The sequence below is a fragment of the Hyperoodon ampullatus genome (assembly GCF_949752795.1).
Source record: "Hyperoodon ampullatus genome assembly, chromosome: 8".
Taxonomy (NCBI): Eukaryota; Metazoa; Chordata; class Mammalia; order Artiodactyla; family Ziphiidae; genus Hyperoodon; species Hyperoodon ampullatus.
The window spans coordinates 55,069,532-55,088,166 of record NC_136921.1 but is presented as its reverse complement, the minus strand read 5'-3'; the positions used below and the strand labels follow the sequence as shown (position 1 = coordinate 55,088,166).

The window sequence follows — 18,635 nt, the reverse complement described above, 5'->3', positions numbered from 1 at the left end:
CCTCCTTTCTTTCAAGAACTAATTCTTGAGCTCCAACTGTGTGCCAAGTATGATTTCTGACAATAGAAATGCATAGCAGTGAGCAGGACAAAGTCCCTGACCTTGGGAAGATGACCTTCTAGTGGGGCAGATAGACAGAAATGAACCAATACATAACACGGCGTCAGTAACATGTCCATCAGAGAGAAATGGAGGAGGAGAGCTATTTCAGTGCCATGACCAGGAAAGTCTTCAGAATCCGGAATAAAATGAAACAGTGGGCAAAAGAAAGGGTGGACAAGGAGAATTCTAGACAGAAAGAAGAGCATGTTCAAAGGTCCCAGGGAAGGACAGTGCTTGGCACTTTCAAGGAAAGCACAGAGGCCAGTGTGGTTGGGATAGGCAGCTCAAGGCAGGAGGGAGAGGGAGTGAGAGACGGTCAGGGGCCAGGCTACAGAGAGCCTGGTGGGCTGAGGAAGGGCTGTGAGTGTTACTCCAAATGTGCTAGGAAACCACTGCCAAGTGTTGAGGAAGGCAATCATATCACGATGAGGTTTAAATTTTTAAGAATCATCCTGGCCACTGATTAAAGAATAGACTATAGGGGAGTGGGAGAAGGGAGATGAATTTGGAGGCCTTTGCCAGTCCAGGAGACATGATGGTAGGGCTTTAATTGGGGCAGTCACAGTGAATGTGATGAGAAGTGATCAGATTCTGGATACAATGTGAAGGTGGAGACAGCCTTCTAATGGATTAGATGTGGATAGGAGATAAAGAGAGAAGTGAAGAATGATTCCAGGGGCAGGAGGGGAAGATGGCGGAAGAGTAAGACACGGAGATCACCTTCCTCCCCACAAACACACCAGAAATACATCTACACGTGAAACAACTCCTACAGAACACCTACTGAACGCTGGCAGAAGACCTCAGACCTCCCAAAAGGCAAGGAACTCCCCCCGTACCTGGGTAGGGCAAAAGAAAAAAGAATAAACAGAGACAAAAGAATAGGGACAGGATCTGCACCAGTGGGAGGGAGCCGTGAAGGAGGAAAGGTTTCCACACACTAGGAAGCCCCTTCGCGGGTGGAGATGTGGGTGGCGGAGGGGGAAAGCTTCGGAGTCGCGGAGGAGAGCAGCCACAGGGGTGCGGAGGGCAAAGCGGCGAGATTCCCGCACAGAGGATCGGTGCCGACCGGCACTTACCAGCCCGAGAGGCTTGTCTGCTCGGCCGCCAGGGCGGGCGGGGCTGGGAGCTGAGGCTCGGGTTTCGGGTTTCGGTCGGAGCGCAGGGAGAGGACTGGGGCTGGCAGCGTGAACACAGCCTGAAGGGGCTAATGCGCCACAGCTAGCCGGGAGGGAGTCCGGGAAAAAGTCTGGACCTGCCGAAGAGGCAAGAGACTTTTTCTTCCCTCTTTGTTTCCTGCTGCGTGAGGAGAAGGGATTAAGAGTGCCGCTTAAAGGAGCTCCAGAGAGGGGCGCGAGCCGCGGCTAAAAGCGCGGACACCAGAGACGGGCGTGGGACGCTGAGGCTGCTGCTGCCGCCGCCAAGAAGCCTGTGTGCGAGCACAGGTCACTGTCCACACCGCCACTCCCAGGAGCCTGTGCAGCCCGCCACTGCCAGGGTACCGGGATCCAGGGACAACTTACCCGGGAGAACGCAGCACAGCGCGCCTCAGGCTGGTGGAACGTCACGCCGGCCTCTGCCGCTGCGCGCTCGCCCCGCCCTCCGTGCCCCTCCCTCCCCCACCCCACCCCCGCCCTGAGTGAGCCAGAGCCCCCGAATCAGTGGCTCCTTTAACCCCGTCCTGTCTGAGTGACGAACAGACGCCCTCCAGCGACCTACATGCACAGGCGGGGCCAAATCCAAAGCTGAGACCCGGGAGCTGTGAGAACAAAGAAGAGAAAGGGAAATCTTTCCCAGCAGCCTCAGAAGCAGCGGATTAAAGCTCCACAATCAACTTGATGTACCCTGCATCTGTGGAATACATGAATAGACAACGAATCATCCCAAATTGAGGAGATGGACTTTGAAAGCCAGATTTATGATTTTTTCCCCTTTTCCTCTTTCTGTGAGTGTATATGTGTATGCTTCTGTGTGAGATTTTGTCTGTATAGCTTTGCTTTCACCATTTGTCCCAGGGTTTTATCTGTCCGTTTTTTGTTTTTTCCTTAATACTTATTTTTTATTTTAATAACTTTATTATATTTTATCATACTTCCTTTTATCTTACCCTATCTTCTTTCTTTCTTTTTTTCCTTCCTTCCCTCCTTCCTTCCCTCATTCCTCCCTCCCTCCCTCCCTCTCTCCTTTCTTTCTTTCTTTCCTTCCTTTTCTTTCTTTCTTTCTTTCTACTTCTACTAATTCTTTCTTTCTACTTTTTCTCCTTTTTATTCTGAGCCAAGTGGATGAAAGACTCTTGGTGCTGCAGCCAGGAGTCAGTGCTGTGCCTCTGAGGTGGGAGAGCCAACTTCAGGACACTGGTCCACAAGAGACCTCCCAGCGCCACATAATATCAAACGGTGAAAATCTCCCAGAGATCTCCATCTCAACACCAGCACCCAGCTTCACTCAACGACCAGCTAGCTACAATGCTGGACACCCTATGCCAAACAACTAGCAAGACAGGAACACAACCCCACCCATTAGCAGAGAGGCTGCCTAAAATCATAATAAGTCCACAGACAGCCCAAAACACACCACCAGACGTGGACCTGCCCACCAGAAATACAAGATCCACCCTCATCCACCAGAACACAGGCACTAGTCCCCTCCACCAGGAAGCCTACGCAACGCACTGAACCAACCTTAACCACTGGGGACAGACACCAAAAACAACGGGAAGTATGAACCTGCAGCCTGCAAAAAGGAGACCCCAAACACAGTAAGACAAGCAAAATGAGAAGACAGAAAAACACACAGCAGGCGAAGGAGCAAGATAAAAACCCACCAGACCTAACAAATGAAGAGGAAATAGGCAGTCTACCTGAAAAAGAATTCAGAATAATGATAGTAAAGATGATCCAAAATCTTGGAAATAGAATAGACAAAATGCAAGAAACATTTAACAAGGACCTAGAAGAACTAAAAATGAAACAAGCAATGATGAACAACACAATAAATGAAATTAAAAATGCTCTAGATGGGATCAATAGCAGAATAACTGAGGCAGAAGAACGGGTAAGTGACCTGGAAGATAAAATAGTGGAAATAACTGCTCCAGAGCAGAATAAAGAAAAAAGAATGAAAAGAACTGAGGACAGTCTCAGAGACCTCTGGGAAACATTAAATGCACCAACATTCGAATTATAGGGGTTCCAGAAGAAGAAGAGAAAAAGAAAGGGACTGAGAAAATATTTGAAGAGATTATAGTTGAAAACTTCCCTAATATGGGAAAGGAAATAATCAAGTCCAGGAAGCACAGAGAGTCCCATACAGGATAAATCCAAGGAGAATTCCTCCAATACACATATTAATCAAACTGTCAAAAATTAAATACAAAGAAAACATATTAAAAGCAGCAAGGGAAAAACAACAAAAACACACAAGGGAATCCCCATAAGGTTAACAGCTGATCTTTCAGCAGAAACTCTGCAAGCCAGAAGGGAGTGGCAGGACATATTTAAAGTGATGAAGGAGAAAAACCTGCAACCAAGATTACTATACCCAGCAAGGATCTCATTCAGATTTGATGGAGAAATTAAAACCTTTACAGACAAGCAAAAGCTGAGAGAGTTCAGCACCACCAAACCAGCTTTACAACAAATGCTAAAGGAACTTCTCTAGGCAAGAAACACAAGAGAAGGAAAAGACCTACAATAACAAACCCAAAACAATTAAGAAAATGGGAATAGGAACATACATATCGATAATTACCTTAAATGTAAATGAATTAAATGCTCCCACCAAAAGACACAGATTGGCGAAATGGATACAAAAACAAGACCCATATATATGCTGTCTACACGAGACCCACTTCAGACCTAGAGACATATACAGAGTGAAAGTAAGGGGATGGAAAAAGATATTCCATGCAAATGGAAACCAAAAGAAACATGGAGTAGCAATTCTCATATCAGACCAAATAGACTTTAAAATAAAGACTATTAGAAGAGACAAAGTGGGACACTACATAATGGTCAAGGGATCGATCCAAGAAGAAGATATAACAATTGTAAATATTTACACCCCCAACATAGAGGATCTCAGTACATAAGGCAAATACTAACAGCCATAAAAGGGGAAATCGACAGTAACATATTCATAGTAGGGGACTTTAACACCCCAGTTTCACCAATGGACAGATCATCCAAAATGAAAATAAATAAGGAAACACAAGCTTTACATGATACATTAAACAAGATGGACTTAACTGATATTTATAGGACATTCCATCCAAAAACAACAGAATACAATTTCTTCTCAAGTGCTCATGGAACATTCTCCAGGATAGATCATATCTTGGGTCACAAATCAAGCCTTGGTAAATTTAAGAAAATTGAAATTATATCAAGTATCTTTTCCGACCACAATGCTATGAGACTAGATATCAATTACAGGAAAAGATCTGTAAAAAATACAAATACATGGAGGCTAAACAATACATGACTTAGTAACGAAGTGATCACTGAAGAAATCAAAAAGTAAATCAAAAAATACCAAGAAACAAAATGACAATGGAGACACAACGACCCAAAACCTATGGGATGCAGCAAAAGCAGGTCTAAGAGGGAAGTTTATAGCAATACAATCCTACCTTAAGTAAGAGGAAACATCTTGAATAAACAACCTAACCTTGTACCTAAAGCAATTAGAGAAAGAAGAACAACAAAACCCCAAAGTTAGCAGAAGGAAAGAAATCATAAAAATCAGATCAAAAATAAATGAAAAAGAAATGAAGGAAACGATAGCAAAGATCAATAAAACTAAAAGCTGGTTCTTTGAGAAGATAAACAAAATTGATAAACCATTAGCCAGACTCATCAAGAAAAAAAGGGAGAAGGCTCAAACCAATAGAAATAGAAATGAAAAAGGAGCAGTAACAACTGACACTGCAGAAATACAAAGGATCATGAGAGATTACTACAAGCAACTCTATGCTAATAAAATGGACAACCTGCAAGAAATGGACAAATTCTTAGAAATGCACAACCTGCCAAGACTGAATCAGGAAGAAATAGAAAAGATGAACAGACCAATCACAAGCACTGAAATTGAAACTGTGATTTAAAATCTTGCAACAAACAAAAGCCCAGGACCAGATGGCTTCACAGGCGAATTCTATCAAATATTTAGAGAAGAGCTAACACCTATCCTTCTCAAACTCTTCCAAAATATAGCAGAGGGAGGAACACTCATAAATTCATTCTACGAGGCCACCATTACCTTGATACCAAAACCAGACAAGGATGTCACAAAGAAAGAAAACTACAGGCCAATATCACTGATGAACATAGAGGTAAATATCCTCAACAAAATACTAGCAAACAGAATCCAACAACACATTAAGAGGATCATACACCATCATCAAGTGGGGTTTATTCCAGGACTACAAGGATTCTTCAATATATGCAAATCAATCAACATGATACACCATATTAACAAATTGAAGGAGAAAAACCATATGATCATCTCAATAGATGCAAAGAAAGCTTTCGACAAAATTCAACACCCATTTATGATAAAAACCCTGCAGAAAGTAGGCATAGAGGGAACTTTCCTCAATATAATAAAGGCCATATATGACAAACCCACAGCCAACATCGTCCTCAATGGTGAAAAACTGAAAGCATTTCCACTAAGAACAGGAACAAGACAAGGTTGACCACTCTCACCACTCTTATTCAACATAGTTTTAGAAGTTTTAGCCACAGCAATCAGAGAAGAAAAGGAAATAAAAGGAATCCAAATCAGAAAAGAAGAAGTAAAACTGTCACTGTTTGCAGATGACATGATACTATACATAGAGAATCCTAAAGATGCTACCAGAAAACTACTAGAGCTAATCAATGAATTTGGTAAAGTAGCAGGATACAAAATCAATGCACAGAAATCTCTGGCATTCTTATACACTAATGATGAAAAATCTGAAAGTGAAATTAAGGAAACACTCCCATTTACCACTGCAAGAAAAAGAATAAAATATCTAGGAATAAAACTGCCTAAGGAGACAAAAGACCTGTACGCAGAAAATTATAAGACACCGATGAAAGAAATTAGAGACGTTACAAATAAATGGAGAGATATACCATGTTCTTGGATTGGAAGAATCAACATTGTGAAAATGACTCTACTACCCAAAGCAATCTGCAGATTCAATGCAATCCCTATTAAACTACCACTGGCATTTTTCACAGAAATAGAACAAAAATTTCACAATTTGTATGGACACACAGAAGACCCCGAATATCCAAAGCAATCTTGTGAAAGAAAAACGGAGCTGGAGGAATCAGACTCCCTGACTTCAGACTATACTACCAAGCTACAGTAATCAAGACAGTATGGTACTAGCAAAAAACAGAAAGATAGATCAATGGAACAGGATAGAAAGGCCAGAGATAAACCCACGCACATATGGTCACCTTATCTTTGATAAAGGAGGCAGGAATGTACAGTGGAGAAAGGACAGTCTCTTCAATAAGTGGTGCTGGGAAAACTGGACAGGGACATGTAAAAGTATGAAATTAGATCACTCCCTAACACCATACACAAAAATAAGCTCAAAATGGATTAAAGACCTAAATGTAAGGCCAGAAACCATCAAACTCTTAGAGGAAAACATAGGCAGAACACTGTATGACATAAATCACAGCAAGATCCTTTTTGACCCACCTCCCAGAGAAATGATAATAAAAACAAAAATAAGCACATGGGACCTAATGAAACTTCAAAGCTTTTGCATAGCAAAGGAAACCATAAATAAGACAAAAAGACAACCCTCAGAATGGGAGAAAATATTTGCAAATGAAGCAACTGACAAAGGATTTATCTCCAAAATTTACAAGCAGCTCATGCAGCTCAATAACAAAAAACCAAACAACCCAATCCAAAAATGGGCAGAACACCTAAATAGACATTTCTCCAAAGAAGATATACAGACTGCCAACAAACACATGAAAGAATGCTCAACATCATTAATCATTAGAGAAATGCAAATCAAAACTACAATGAGATATCATCTCACACCAGTCAGAATGGCCATCATCAAAAAATCTAGAAACAATAAATGCTGGAGAGGGTGTGGAGAAAAGGGAACACTCTTGCACTGCTGGTGGGAATGTGAATTGGTACAGCCACTATGGAGAACAGTATGGAAGTTCCTTAAAAAACTACAGATAGAACTACCATATGACCCAGCAATCCCACTACTAGGCATATACCCTGAGAAAACCATAATTCAAAAAGAGTCATGTACCAAAATGTTCATAGCAGCCCTATTTACAATAGCCTGGAGATGGAAACAACCTAAGTGTCCATCATCGGATGAATGGATAAAGAAGATGTGGCACATATATACAATGGAATATTACTCAGCCATAAAAAGAAACAAAACTGAGCTATTTGTAATGAGGTGGATAGACCTAGAGTCTGTCATACAGAATGAATTAAGTCAGAAAGAGAAAGACAAATACCGTATGCTAACACATATATATGGAATTTAAGGGAAAAAATGTCATGAAGAACCTAGGTGTAAAACAGCAATAAAGACACAGACCTACTTGAGAATGGACTTGAGGATATGGGAATGGGGAAGGGTATGCTATGACAAAGCGAGAGAGAGGCATGGACATATATACAATACCAAACGTAAGGTAGGTAGCTAGTGGGAGGCAGCCGCAGAGCACAGGGAGATCAGCTTGGTGCTTTGTGACCACCTGGAGGGGTGGGATATGGAGGGTGGGAGGGAGGGAGATGCAAGAGGGAAGGGATGTGGGAACAGATGTATATGTATAACTGATTCACTTTGTTATAAATCAGAAACTAACACACCATTGTAAAGCAATTATACTCCAATAAAGTTGTAAAAACAAACAAAAAAAAGAATGATTCTAAATTGCTTTTGTCCCAAGTACTAGCAGCACAATTGCTTGGCACTGAATTCTTACCTGAGACAGCCCAGGAAAGGGGACAAGATCTCAGACACCAGGGCGACCATGTATTATAACTGTGAAATTCAGTTTTTCTTCATTTACCTTCTAGAGTCTGCTTTCTGAAGCTTTCTCCCACACCTGGAACTCACTGTCTGATTTCTTCATATGTACCCCATAATTTAAGTCTATTCTTAGGAAATGATGAATAAATGTATTCACAAGATACATATTCAAAGTTAATATTAAACATTTTATCATTCTAAAAAGGTATACGCAGTTTAAAAGAAGAAACCAAGATTAAACCAAAGAAAGAAATTTCTAATGGTGGGAATACATATTCCCATGAAGAGATAGAGGAGACAAATTCTGAATTAGGAAAAGCTACTCGAGGGCCAGAAATTCAATCGCCCAGATAGCCAGCTTGTCTTCCTGAGAGTGATGTTGTCTAACCCAAGGAATCCTGTATTCAAACCTCTCCAAATTGATGGGGGGAGGGCAGAAGGAATAAGGAATGAATGCATTGTTCTGAAGCAAGGAATAGATATATCCTAAATTAGCAAAGCCAAAATTAGAAAAGTAGGCACATTTAGTGACTATTTTTAAAAGACTTCCATCCTACTAAGGTGACATAAAGTAATTCTAATAGCAGTAGGATGGCAGGACCATCAGAGTTTTATAGCAACCCCTGCGCCCTTTAGAATGCATGCTTTGTCACTTTCAGAATACTTAGAATTGCTTACAAAATGTGAATTTCTTTTCTCCTTCTTCTAAAGGCTTAGATTTAAAGGAAAGCAACATGGAATAGAATCTTAAGTGATTTAATGATGACAGACTGAAAGAATAATTGCATTAGTGAATGGTCCTGTTTTGACTAAGCACATATAGATTTGCAAACACTCTTGGAATTGAAACCCTAGTGCAAGGTATTCAAATTAAATGTGTGTATATTAAAAATCAGTGTACTGCAGCAAGACTAATTTATGATAATATCTGTTGTCCTTTTAAAGTTGTAAATTCATTTAGAAAAGAATTAACTTGTCATTTTTTGCTGAACAGACGACCAAAATAAAGGGAGCCAATCAAGCTTTATACATCTTACGCTCTAGTAATCTTTTATTGAACAGAGTGGGACTATTGATTATGGAAAGCTACTCTGAAGTGCAAAGCTCTTTGGCAGATGGCTTTGCTAGCCAAACTCCACATATGTATTATTAATAGATTTCTATCACTACGCACAGCACTTAGTAGTACGTTAACTTTCTTACACTAACAGGGGAACAGATCTTCCATCCAGGAGAGCTGAAAGTGGCACAATGGGAACTCATGGAACAATATGCACCAGTAAAAGCTGGACTCAGTAAAAAGGCATCAGTCTCCTTCTGCTGAAACAATTTACAGATTCTTTGAAACTGTCGTTTCTTTCCTGAAACAGATTCTCCTGAGGGTTCCAGGTCATGACTCCTTTACTCCTCAAGTCCTGCAAAGAGCTGCTTAATTAAAACAATTTTTAAAAAAAGCTTCCTTAAAGAACCCATTAATTCATTTAACAACCATTTATTGAGCTTCTATTATGTGAAGGGTGTTAGGTGCTGTGGTAGACGATCAATTGAAAAGATACATTAGAGATGGTAGGTGATGTGTGTGCCATTCTTTTCCGGAAGGCAAACTTACATATTCAGATTGTGATCTCATTACTCATCCTTCTCGAAGCTACTCTTATAACCAATGAAGACAGAAACTTCTTATCTGGAAAACCAGACACACTTAGCAAAAGCAAGTCAGCCATTGGGGACCAAGTCACATCAAGCTCTGTGTGTTTATTCCTTCCCTGGGTAGGCATCATTATGTAATCTCCTTGATGATGCCAATTTTAGATGCTCTTTATAAGAAATGACTTTGAATCCTTCACACACATAATATAATAAGTATCAGCCTGGAATAAAGTACCCTGTGCATAATATTGCTCTGGATCTGCCCCACATTTAATGATTCATCCATTGTCTGCTGAGCATTTACTCTGAGCCAGGCCCTTTTATAGGTGCTACCCGCTCTCAAGTAGGGGATAAAAATGCATTAACAAAAAATCCAGATACATATGTTTGGAATGATGTGCGGGAACATTACTAACTATGAAACACTCTTAAAGAACATGGGTATCAGTTCAAGATGCTCTAGTTTTTGTTTATGTTTTTGTTTTTTGCAGTACGTGGGCCTCTCACTGTTGTGGCCTCTCCCGTTGCGGAGCACAGGCTCTGGACGCACAGGCTCAGTGGCCATGGCTCACGGGCCCAGCCACTCCACGGCACGTGGGATCTTCCCGGACTGGGGCACGAACCCGTGTCCCCTGCATTGGCAGGCGGACTCTCAACCACTGCGCCACCAGGGAAGCCCAAGATGCTCTAGTTTTTAATGAGTATATTACACAGGATTCCGAAGATGAATAAACTAAGTGAACACAGACTAAAATCTCCTGAATTCTCCAGCAATTAGCACAGTGACAGTCTGAAGCAGGTGTTGAACAAACATCTCTTCAAGACATGTTAACCCTGTTCCAGCACTCACTTCATTCCAATGGGCAGAGGAAGCCAACTACCAAGCCAAGTTTTACTCACCATCCCTTCTGCTGGCACCATTCCTGGCTTCAACACTCATCTAAAAAATCCATCAACTAATCCCCAGAGTTTTCTCAAGGAAAACTTGAGAAAATTTTAGATTTTAGAAAATCTAAAATCGGGTTCAGTGCCTTAAAGAGACGGTAGGAAAAAACAGGCTGGTCACAGGGGGTTGTTTTAGAAGCACATCAAAGTGGGATGCAGGAGACCCAGATAGACCTCTCAGTATGAGTCTGCACAGACAGACCTTTTGCGAAGAAGCTCTAGTTCACCCATAGTAAACTCATACATACCAGAGATAAGGAGGGACAAATTATGAGACCCCATCTATTCAGTGCCAGACTGGAGTGTTGAAGCAATGTTTAGGAAATTGGCTTTTCTGTGCAGTAATATCACACAGTCTATGTAATACAATCAGCCATGCAGCTTCTGCCTTGAGATCATCTTTAAAGTTTTACTCTATGTTGGTCTTTATAACAGCACTGTCTTATATTCAATTTTAAACTCTAAATGATCATTTAAGAAGTAGAACAGCCATTTTGGTGTGAAAGCCTCCTGGTGAGGTGGTGGAAGTTGCTGGTAGGTCATCTGAGGTGACCAAGAAAGATGTTGACATTTTTCAGTATTCTTGTGTGTTACAGTGTCTTCAGCCAAAACAGGCTCTCGGCTTAAGCACGAAGGATCTGGAGTCATAGCTGTTCCAGCATCAAGTCATGTCTCAGCTACCTGTGTCCGCTGCCTTTCCTTATGCTATCCAGTAAACAGGGCCACCTTATCACTTATGGTCTTAGAATGCTTTTCACCTTCCTCTTAGTTGAGATGTAGGATCTAATACTTTAGATGTTAATTGGGACAAAAGAAAGAACCCAAGTGCCAAGGCATCTTATAAAGCACATATCTTTCAGTGTTTTGAGGCAGAGAGTAACATAATGCCTAAAGCCATGATGACAATGATAAGAGGTAAACACACCAATAGAAAAGGTAGCCAGTGACAAGCAGATTCGTCCCATCTCTCTCATTTCTATCCCAACACCATAATGTACAGCATGAGTTCTTAGTGTTATGTTGGAGGGAGGGAGCACAAAATTTCAAGTAGACTGTATAATACTGAAGAAAGGGGTTTCATGGAGTCTACATATATCTTGGTCAAAAATAGCATACTTTTGAGACGAGCTTAAGGCTACACAATGCTAACTCCCTTATACAGTTGACCCTTGAACAATGTGGGGTTAGGGGTGATAATCCTCCATGCAGTCAGAAAATCTGCTATAACTGATAGTCACCCTTTGCATCCATGGTTCTGCGTCTATGGATTCAACCAACCTCAGATCATGCAGTGTGTAGCATTTACTATTCAAAACTATCCACCTCTAAGAGTACCTGTGCAGTTCAAACCCCTGCTGTTCAAGGACCAACTGTAGTTCTAAAATTTCCCAAGTTAGCTTAACATAGGCTGGTCTCTGTCTCCTTTCAGGTTAACTTATGCTAGCTGCCCTGAGGCGCTTCCAAAGTGTTCAGTCTCAGGGAGCTCTTCGAGAAGGGGTTCCTCATGGTCACACTTCCTTTCATGGAATCATGCCTTAGGGATTGGCACACATAGTGTTCATAGTGAAAATGCTGATCAGTGGAGTCCAGCTGGTGAGATGAGTAGCCCCCAAGCTATGCAGCTAAAAACCGTTGTGAGCACTATGAACATGTAGGAACCAGAGCACATCTCTAGCTTATCTCTTTTTGGAATATTCTTCCTCTAATTACCTGAAAGGCTAATTTCCTCACTTCCTTCAAGTCCTCCCCCCAGATCCTGCTAGTTCAAATGAGGCTTCTCTAAGGACACTCTCTTTAATTCTGTAACCTGAGCTGATCCCCCATCACAGCACCCCAGAAGCCTCTATCTTTACCCTGCTCCAATGCTTCATTTTTTCCATATCTTGTACACAAAGTATATAGTTTATTTTATTTATTTTATTTATTTGGTATATCTTCACTAAAATTTAGGTCCCACAAGGGGGAGGGAACTTTGTCTAATGTGTTCTCTGAGGTATTGGAAACAATTAACGTACTGCTTGGTACATAGGAAGAGCTCAGAGTATATTTATTGAGAAAAGGAACACATCTCCTATAGCAGATATGGTGGAAGGGTAAAAGCCAAACAGCATTCTAAGAGAGGACATTTGCCTGCTGGGGAGAAGGATGGTGAATTAAATTGCTTGATGCATATGAAGTGCTCATGAATTCTGGGAAAGGAAAAATGGACATTTTTGTTCCCTCAGAGATTTTTGTTTCCATTTCCCTTGTTCACAATGAATTTTAATCACTGGTGTCCAAGTAGAAACAAAAGTTAGCACACGGCCTTTATGCTTTCCTGGGGTAGAGGCCAAAGCTCGGATTTCAGACAAATAAGAATGTCAGCCAATGTTAATTTTGTTGCTATTATTTATACATGCTCTTTTCCACCACAAAGTGGGATCATTAGTTAACACATCAGTTTCCCTGGGAAACACTGGTTGGTATTCAGTGAATTTTCGAAGACTCCTATTTCCTACAAATTCACTATTTGAGAAGGTTTTTAGAAAATGTCATACTCAGTAACATTTCCAAACAGCAGAACTAGAGGCCCAGGTTCATCTCCAATGAACTTTGTCAGGCCCTGTTTTCAGATGTTAAGGTTCAGTCAAATGAAAAATACAGAAATTAATCTTGGGTACATCTTGAAGTATTACCATTCCATGGTATATTGTTGGAAAAAAATGATACATATGAATACATGTATATGTGTGTCTATACCCTTATCTGGGTGTGTGTCTTCACTATGATTATCATTAGGGTCAGTGTGATGTATTGGAAAGAGCACTGACCTTGAAGTCAAATGGACTTCAGTTTGAATCCAAACAGTACCGATATACATCCCTCTTACTCTCAAAAATGTTCTATTTGGATAATACATTCTATGTTATTCTAAATAATCTTTATAAAATCTCTGATATAGTTATTGGCCAACAAAAGATGCTCAATAAAAGGTAGTCGTTCTTTAACAAAAGGTTATCCAACTCAACTTTCTCAGCATCATCAAGGAGGCACCACTCTGATGATTCCAAGAGAATCGTAATAGTTATTAATAAAGAAAAGAGAAGAAAAAATAGGGGGATGTCTATAAATCAAAAAACTGTTAAAAATATCAGGAAGAGGTCATGCCATTCCATGAAAGGAATGAAGAAAACAGGCGCCAAGGTCAAGGTCATCATTAAACCCAGATACTATTCCTAGCAGCCTAACATTGAGAACCCTCCTAAATAAGGCCTCCACGGGGGAAAAAATGTCTCCAAATCACCCAGAAGAAATAACTGTCTACTCCATTAAATTACTACTGTATGCCTTCCAAGGAAAGGAGGGATTCTCTTACTGGAGGAAATGAAACCAAAACCCACCTGCAAAGAGCAACAATAAGAGTCAGTATTCGTGTAGTGCCTCATGTGCTGAGCACTGGGACGGACAGTGCTAGTCTGTAGCTGTTCAACCTTCAACACAGGCAGTATAATTAGACACTTTTATTGAAGAGGAAAATGTCTTAGAGAAGTTGTATAGCTTGTCCAAGGACACACACTTTAAGTGTGATGGCGATGCAATTCTAACCCAAAGCCTATCCAAGTTCAAAAGGGACAGAGACCTCAGGTTTTCTTTCCAATCCCATGTTTTGCCCCAAATTAGTGTCTTGAAAGATTGGACACAAACTCAATACAATTAGGGAGGATTCTGTGACAACAGGTTAATCTGTCAAGGATTGTGAACTACATCTGCTTTCTCTGCTTTTCAGGCAAGAAATGATGTAAATCTAAGGAGTCATTTTAGTAAAAAATGAACAATCAATATGTAAGGGGTATGTTGAATCGACCCTGATTTCAATGGTGAGGTGGAGGAAGTGAATGGCTATGAATGTGTAAACAGGAACTTGCTCCTCTATACCCACCCCCAACCTCAACCTTTGCCCCGCCCATACATGGTTTATTTCAGGTTTAAGGAATAACCAGGCCCATCAACAACACCAGCTGAGTTTGTAACCCACTTACCCTTCACATATCCCCAGATGATTAATTTCTACAAGAAGTTATTTTTTGCCTCATTTTATTTTTCACCGAGGGAGTGATCTGAAATCTCAGAGACTATAGAAAAGTTCCATCTAAAATAGCTATTTAAATCTAAAATACAGATTTCAGATATAGTTCAGGGCAGCTGTCCAGCAGGAATTATTACAAATTCATCCCCAACAGACTTCTAAACAGCCAGCCCCAGTGATTTCTGTCATTATCAGACTGATCCCACTGTAAGCCAACAACCAGAGGAAAACGCACTGGAGGTCTTCACCAAGGGCTACACAATCAGGCAAAATATAACCAATATCAAGATATTAAATTTAGCTACTAATTTATGTCAACCTTTCTCAGCATTCTCTGGTTCCCTAGGGACTCTGAAATAGAAACAATGCCCAGAGCAGCAGTGACTTTCAGAGAAAGAGCATCCTTAGAATCAGGCGGCTATCACTCATTAACTATGTAACCTCAGAAGTTATTTAATCTCTCTGAGCATCAATAGCCTTATTTGCAAAATGAAGATGCTTATGAATGGCATCTTAGGTTGTAATAAAAATTAGGTGTGACATGTCAGGTAATGATAACTAATGGTTATTAAGCATTTATGATATGCCAGGTGCTGGATGAAGTAAGTACTGCTAGTAGAAAAGTAAACTGAGGCACTAGATTTAAGTCACTTGCCAAAATTCACATAAATTAGAAAGTCATAACAATCACATAATTAGAAATAGGATTGGAGCCCAGGCAATCAACATGACCCATGTTCTTACCCCCCTAGGCTTTACTGCCTAATATGAAACTCTGCACTGAGTCATAAGTCACAGCTACAGTTGTTGTTAACCTCTCTATACCACATAAAATGAGATTATATAGAACAACTGAACACTCATGCCAAAGAATACACAATACCTGGGACATGAATGCAAAAGTTCTCCTTCAACAATGCAGGCCTCTTTCTCGAGAAGTTCAGGGCAGTCCTCTCCGCCTCCAACAGCAACGTGCTTCACGTTCCGGCTCCTGCTTCTAAATCCTGGCGAGAGGCTCCCTGAACGGCACGTCTTGGAGCAGGGGCTCCAGGAGGACCACTCGGTGGTTTCGCAGTCTTTTGGCATGATGCAGGACTGGATGGTCACAGGCAAGGAATCTTGCATGCAAAGGCTGAAGGAAAAGAAACAGAAAACTGTAGGCCATAGACTAAATGGGTACAACCAACATTATGAAGTGCCTATTCTGGATGAAAAGAAAAAACCTGAAATCTGGGATAGCGTTCAAGTAGGAGAATTTTTTTTTAATATTAGAGGCATTATGATAAAATATTGAAGGACATACATTTTAAGAATGAACGCTCTGTTTCATCTGAAACTGTGAAGTTATTTCACTCTCGCAAGTCACATGTGTAAGGTGAGTCCACATTGTACCTTGTCCAAAGCATCATCAGAAATAACGGAGGTTCTTCTCATGCACTTTCACCTCTGATACAGCCTAGAGTTACCCATCGTTCAGTGGTTCCTAGGTGTCACACACTGTACTGTACTTCACAGGCACTTTCTTACAACAGTCTCTTGAGTATACATAATTATTATGTCCATTTGTAGATGACAATACTTAAGGTCAGGAGGGCTAAATCATTTGTCTAAGGTCAAAGAAAGGTAAATGTAAGCTTTCGAGTATTATTCTGTCCATTCTTTTAAATACTAAGCAATTAAAAAAATACATAAATGTGGTATTATGTTTCCCCATACTGTTAGGCTCTGTGCATCAATTTCCTCATCTGCAAAACTGAAGTGCTTTCAAATACTAACAATGTAATTGGAAAACAGATAAATAAAAAGGTAACATGATAATGTGACGAACTCAACATAAAAGCACTTACAATGATGAGGAGAAAAACTGATGAGGCAGTGATAGACCACCTGGGAAAGCTGGGGGCAGGGGTTAGGCAGGTTCTAAGACAGAAGGACACCTGGGCTGCATTTTAAAAGATTAATGGGAACTTCTCAGGCACGGAATGAAGACTATTTTAACTCAAGGAAGTAGCATATTTGAAGCCCTGAGATAAAATTTGTGGGTATACGAACCAGTGGTATGCTAGAGCTGGATTTACTGTTTAACAAGGACCAACTGTAAAAATTTCAGGAATTTTGCAAGCCCGTTGATTTCATGTAAGTAGCTTAAAATTAGCCATGGTGGAAGTATTTACACTATAGAAACCAGCAAACGTCATAAATCAAGTCCCTTTACCCTACCCTGACCCCTTCAACCCCCAAAACTGGTGGTCAAATATTCACAAGCACACCAATGGGGGAAAGTAAAAGCCAACTTGTCAATTGTCATAAATGTGTCCATTTATGACACATAAAGTTCAAAGAGGAATGTGGATAAATATTAGGTATGTAGTTCTTCAAAAGGAATTTCTGGAAAGGCTAAGGAATTTGGATTTAATTGAGCATTAAATAATTTTAAAGGGAGAAAATCAGACTCATGTAGGGAGACAACATTTTGAGTATTATTGGCATTTTTTTCTTTTTTTCGCTTTGTTGTTGTTAGTATTTCCTTTATTCAGTCAAAGGCATCCATTACTTTGGGGAAGAAAAGGATAATTTTGACAGGAATGTAAATCAAAGAAAGGGTCAATGTTCAAACACTGACTTCCAAAATTGAGCCTATGAAACTTGGTGGAATAAAACACAGGGTTTGGCAATAGTTCCTTTGTATGTGTTTAAAAAGAGAGAAGTATTAAAATGTTTCCAAGTTTCTGACTTGGGAAAGTATGTAGATTAAGGGAGCCACCAACAGAAATGGATTATAGTAGAGAGTGTGCAGGGGAGAATGAAATATGTTCATATTTGGCCACAGTGATGAGTAAAATATAGTGAGATTTCCATACTGATATTCATCATGAAGCCATAGAGGATTAGTATGGCTTTCAAATTTCACAATGATATAAGATAAACCTTTGGTCCAATATTTTTTAAAAGTCTATTCAGATCATATTATCCTCTTCAAAATGAAAAAAAAGCAATGTATACCTCATTACCATCACTCACTCCAATTAGATATTTGGGGGGCCTGGGATCAAGACAAAGAAGGAAGAACCTCGCTTGAAAATGCCCCACATAAATCATAATGTATCATCACTGTACAATGTGGAGGAAAGAGGGAAGGCCCACCTATTTTTTGGTTTATGATATAACAGAAAGCTGTTAATCAACAAGTTTCGAGGTTTTGACATTTCAGAAATTATTATTGGCTGAGTTATGCCCCTCTCAAATTCATATGTCAAAGTCCTAACCTCCAGTGCTTCAGAATGTATCTGTACGTGAAGATAGTCTTTTAAATGTGGTCACTAGGGGTGGCTCCTAATCCAGTATGACTGGTGTCCTTATAAGAAGAGATTAGGACACAGACACACACAGAGCAAGAGTATGAGAAGGCTTGGAGAGAAGACAATGATCTACAAGCCAAAGAGAGGCCTTAGAAGAAACCAACCCTGCTGACACTTGATCCAGCCTCCAGAACTGTGACAAAGTTAATTTCTGTTAAGTTACAGTCGTGGTACTTTGTTAAGGTAGCCCTGGCAAACAAAAACAGAACTTTAATAAAGTTTTTAATTTGTGTATGTTTTTAGATAAGGAGTTTTAATTTCTCAGAAGGATTTTCTTCTTCCTTTCCTAAAGAAGATCCCATACTATACAGTTCTCTGTCTACAGAAGTAGTAGCTTGGTTCCTACCATTTCCTAGCTGTCACTCTCATCTTTCCTGAACTGACTTTTCCTATTGGACCAGAAGAAGGGGTAGGATTCCAACAGTACAAGTACTTGCATGGAGTTGCAGGGATTAATCAAGGCTTTTGTAATTTTGAAAAGGGCTCC

General features: G+C 40.4%; 1 protein-coding gene across 1 annotated transcript in view; it reads right to left on the bottom strand.

Moving 5' to 3' along the window:
• Positions 1–18,635, bottom strand: part of THSD7B (thrombospondin type 1 domain containing 7B) — a gene marked incomplete at both ends in the record, with an annotated part of 801,311 nt that overhangs the window by 581,852 nt on the left and 200,824 nt on the right. The window contains one exon of the mRNA XM_079709630.1: positions 15,673–15,921. Within this exon, the coding sequence (XP_079565756.1) occupies positions 15,673–15,921 (249 nt within the window). The remainder of the gene's footprint in view (positions 1–15,672; positions 15,922–18,635) is intronic.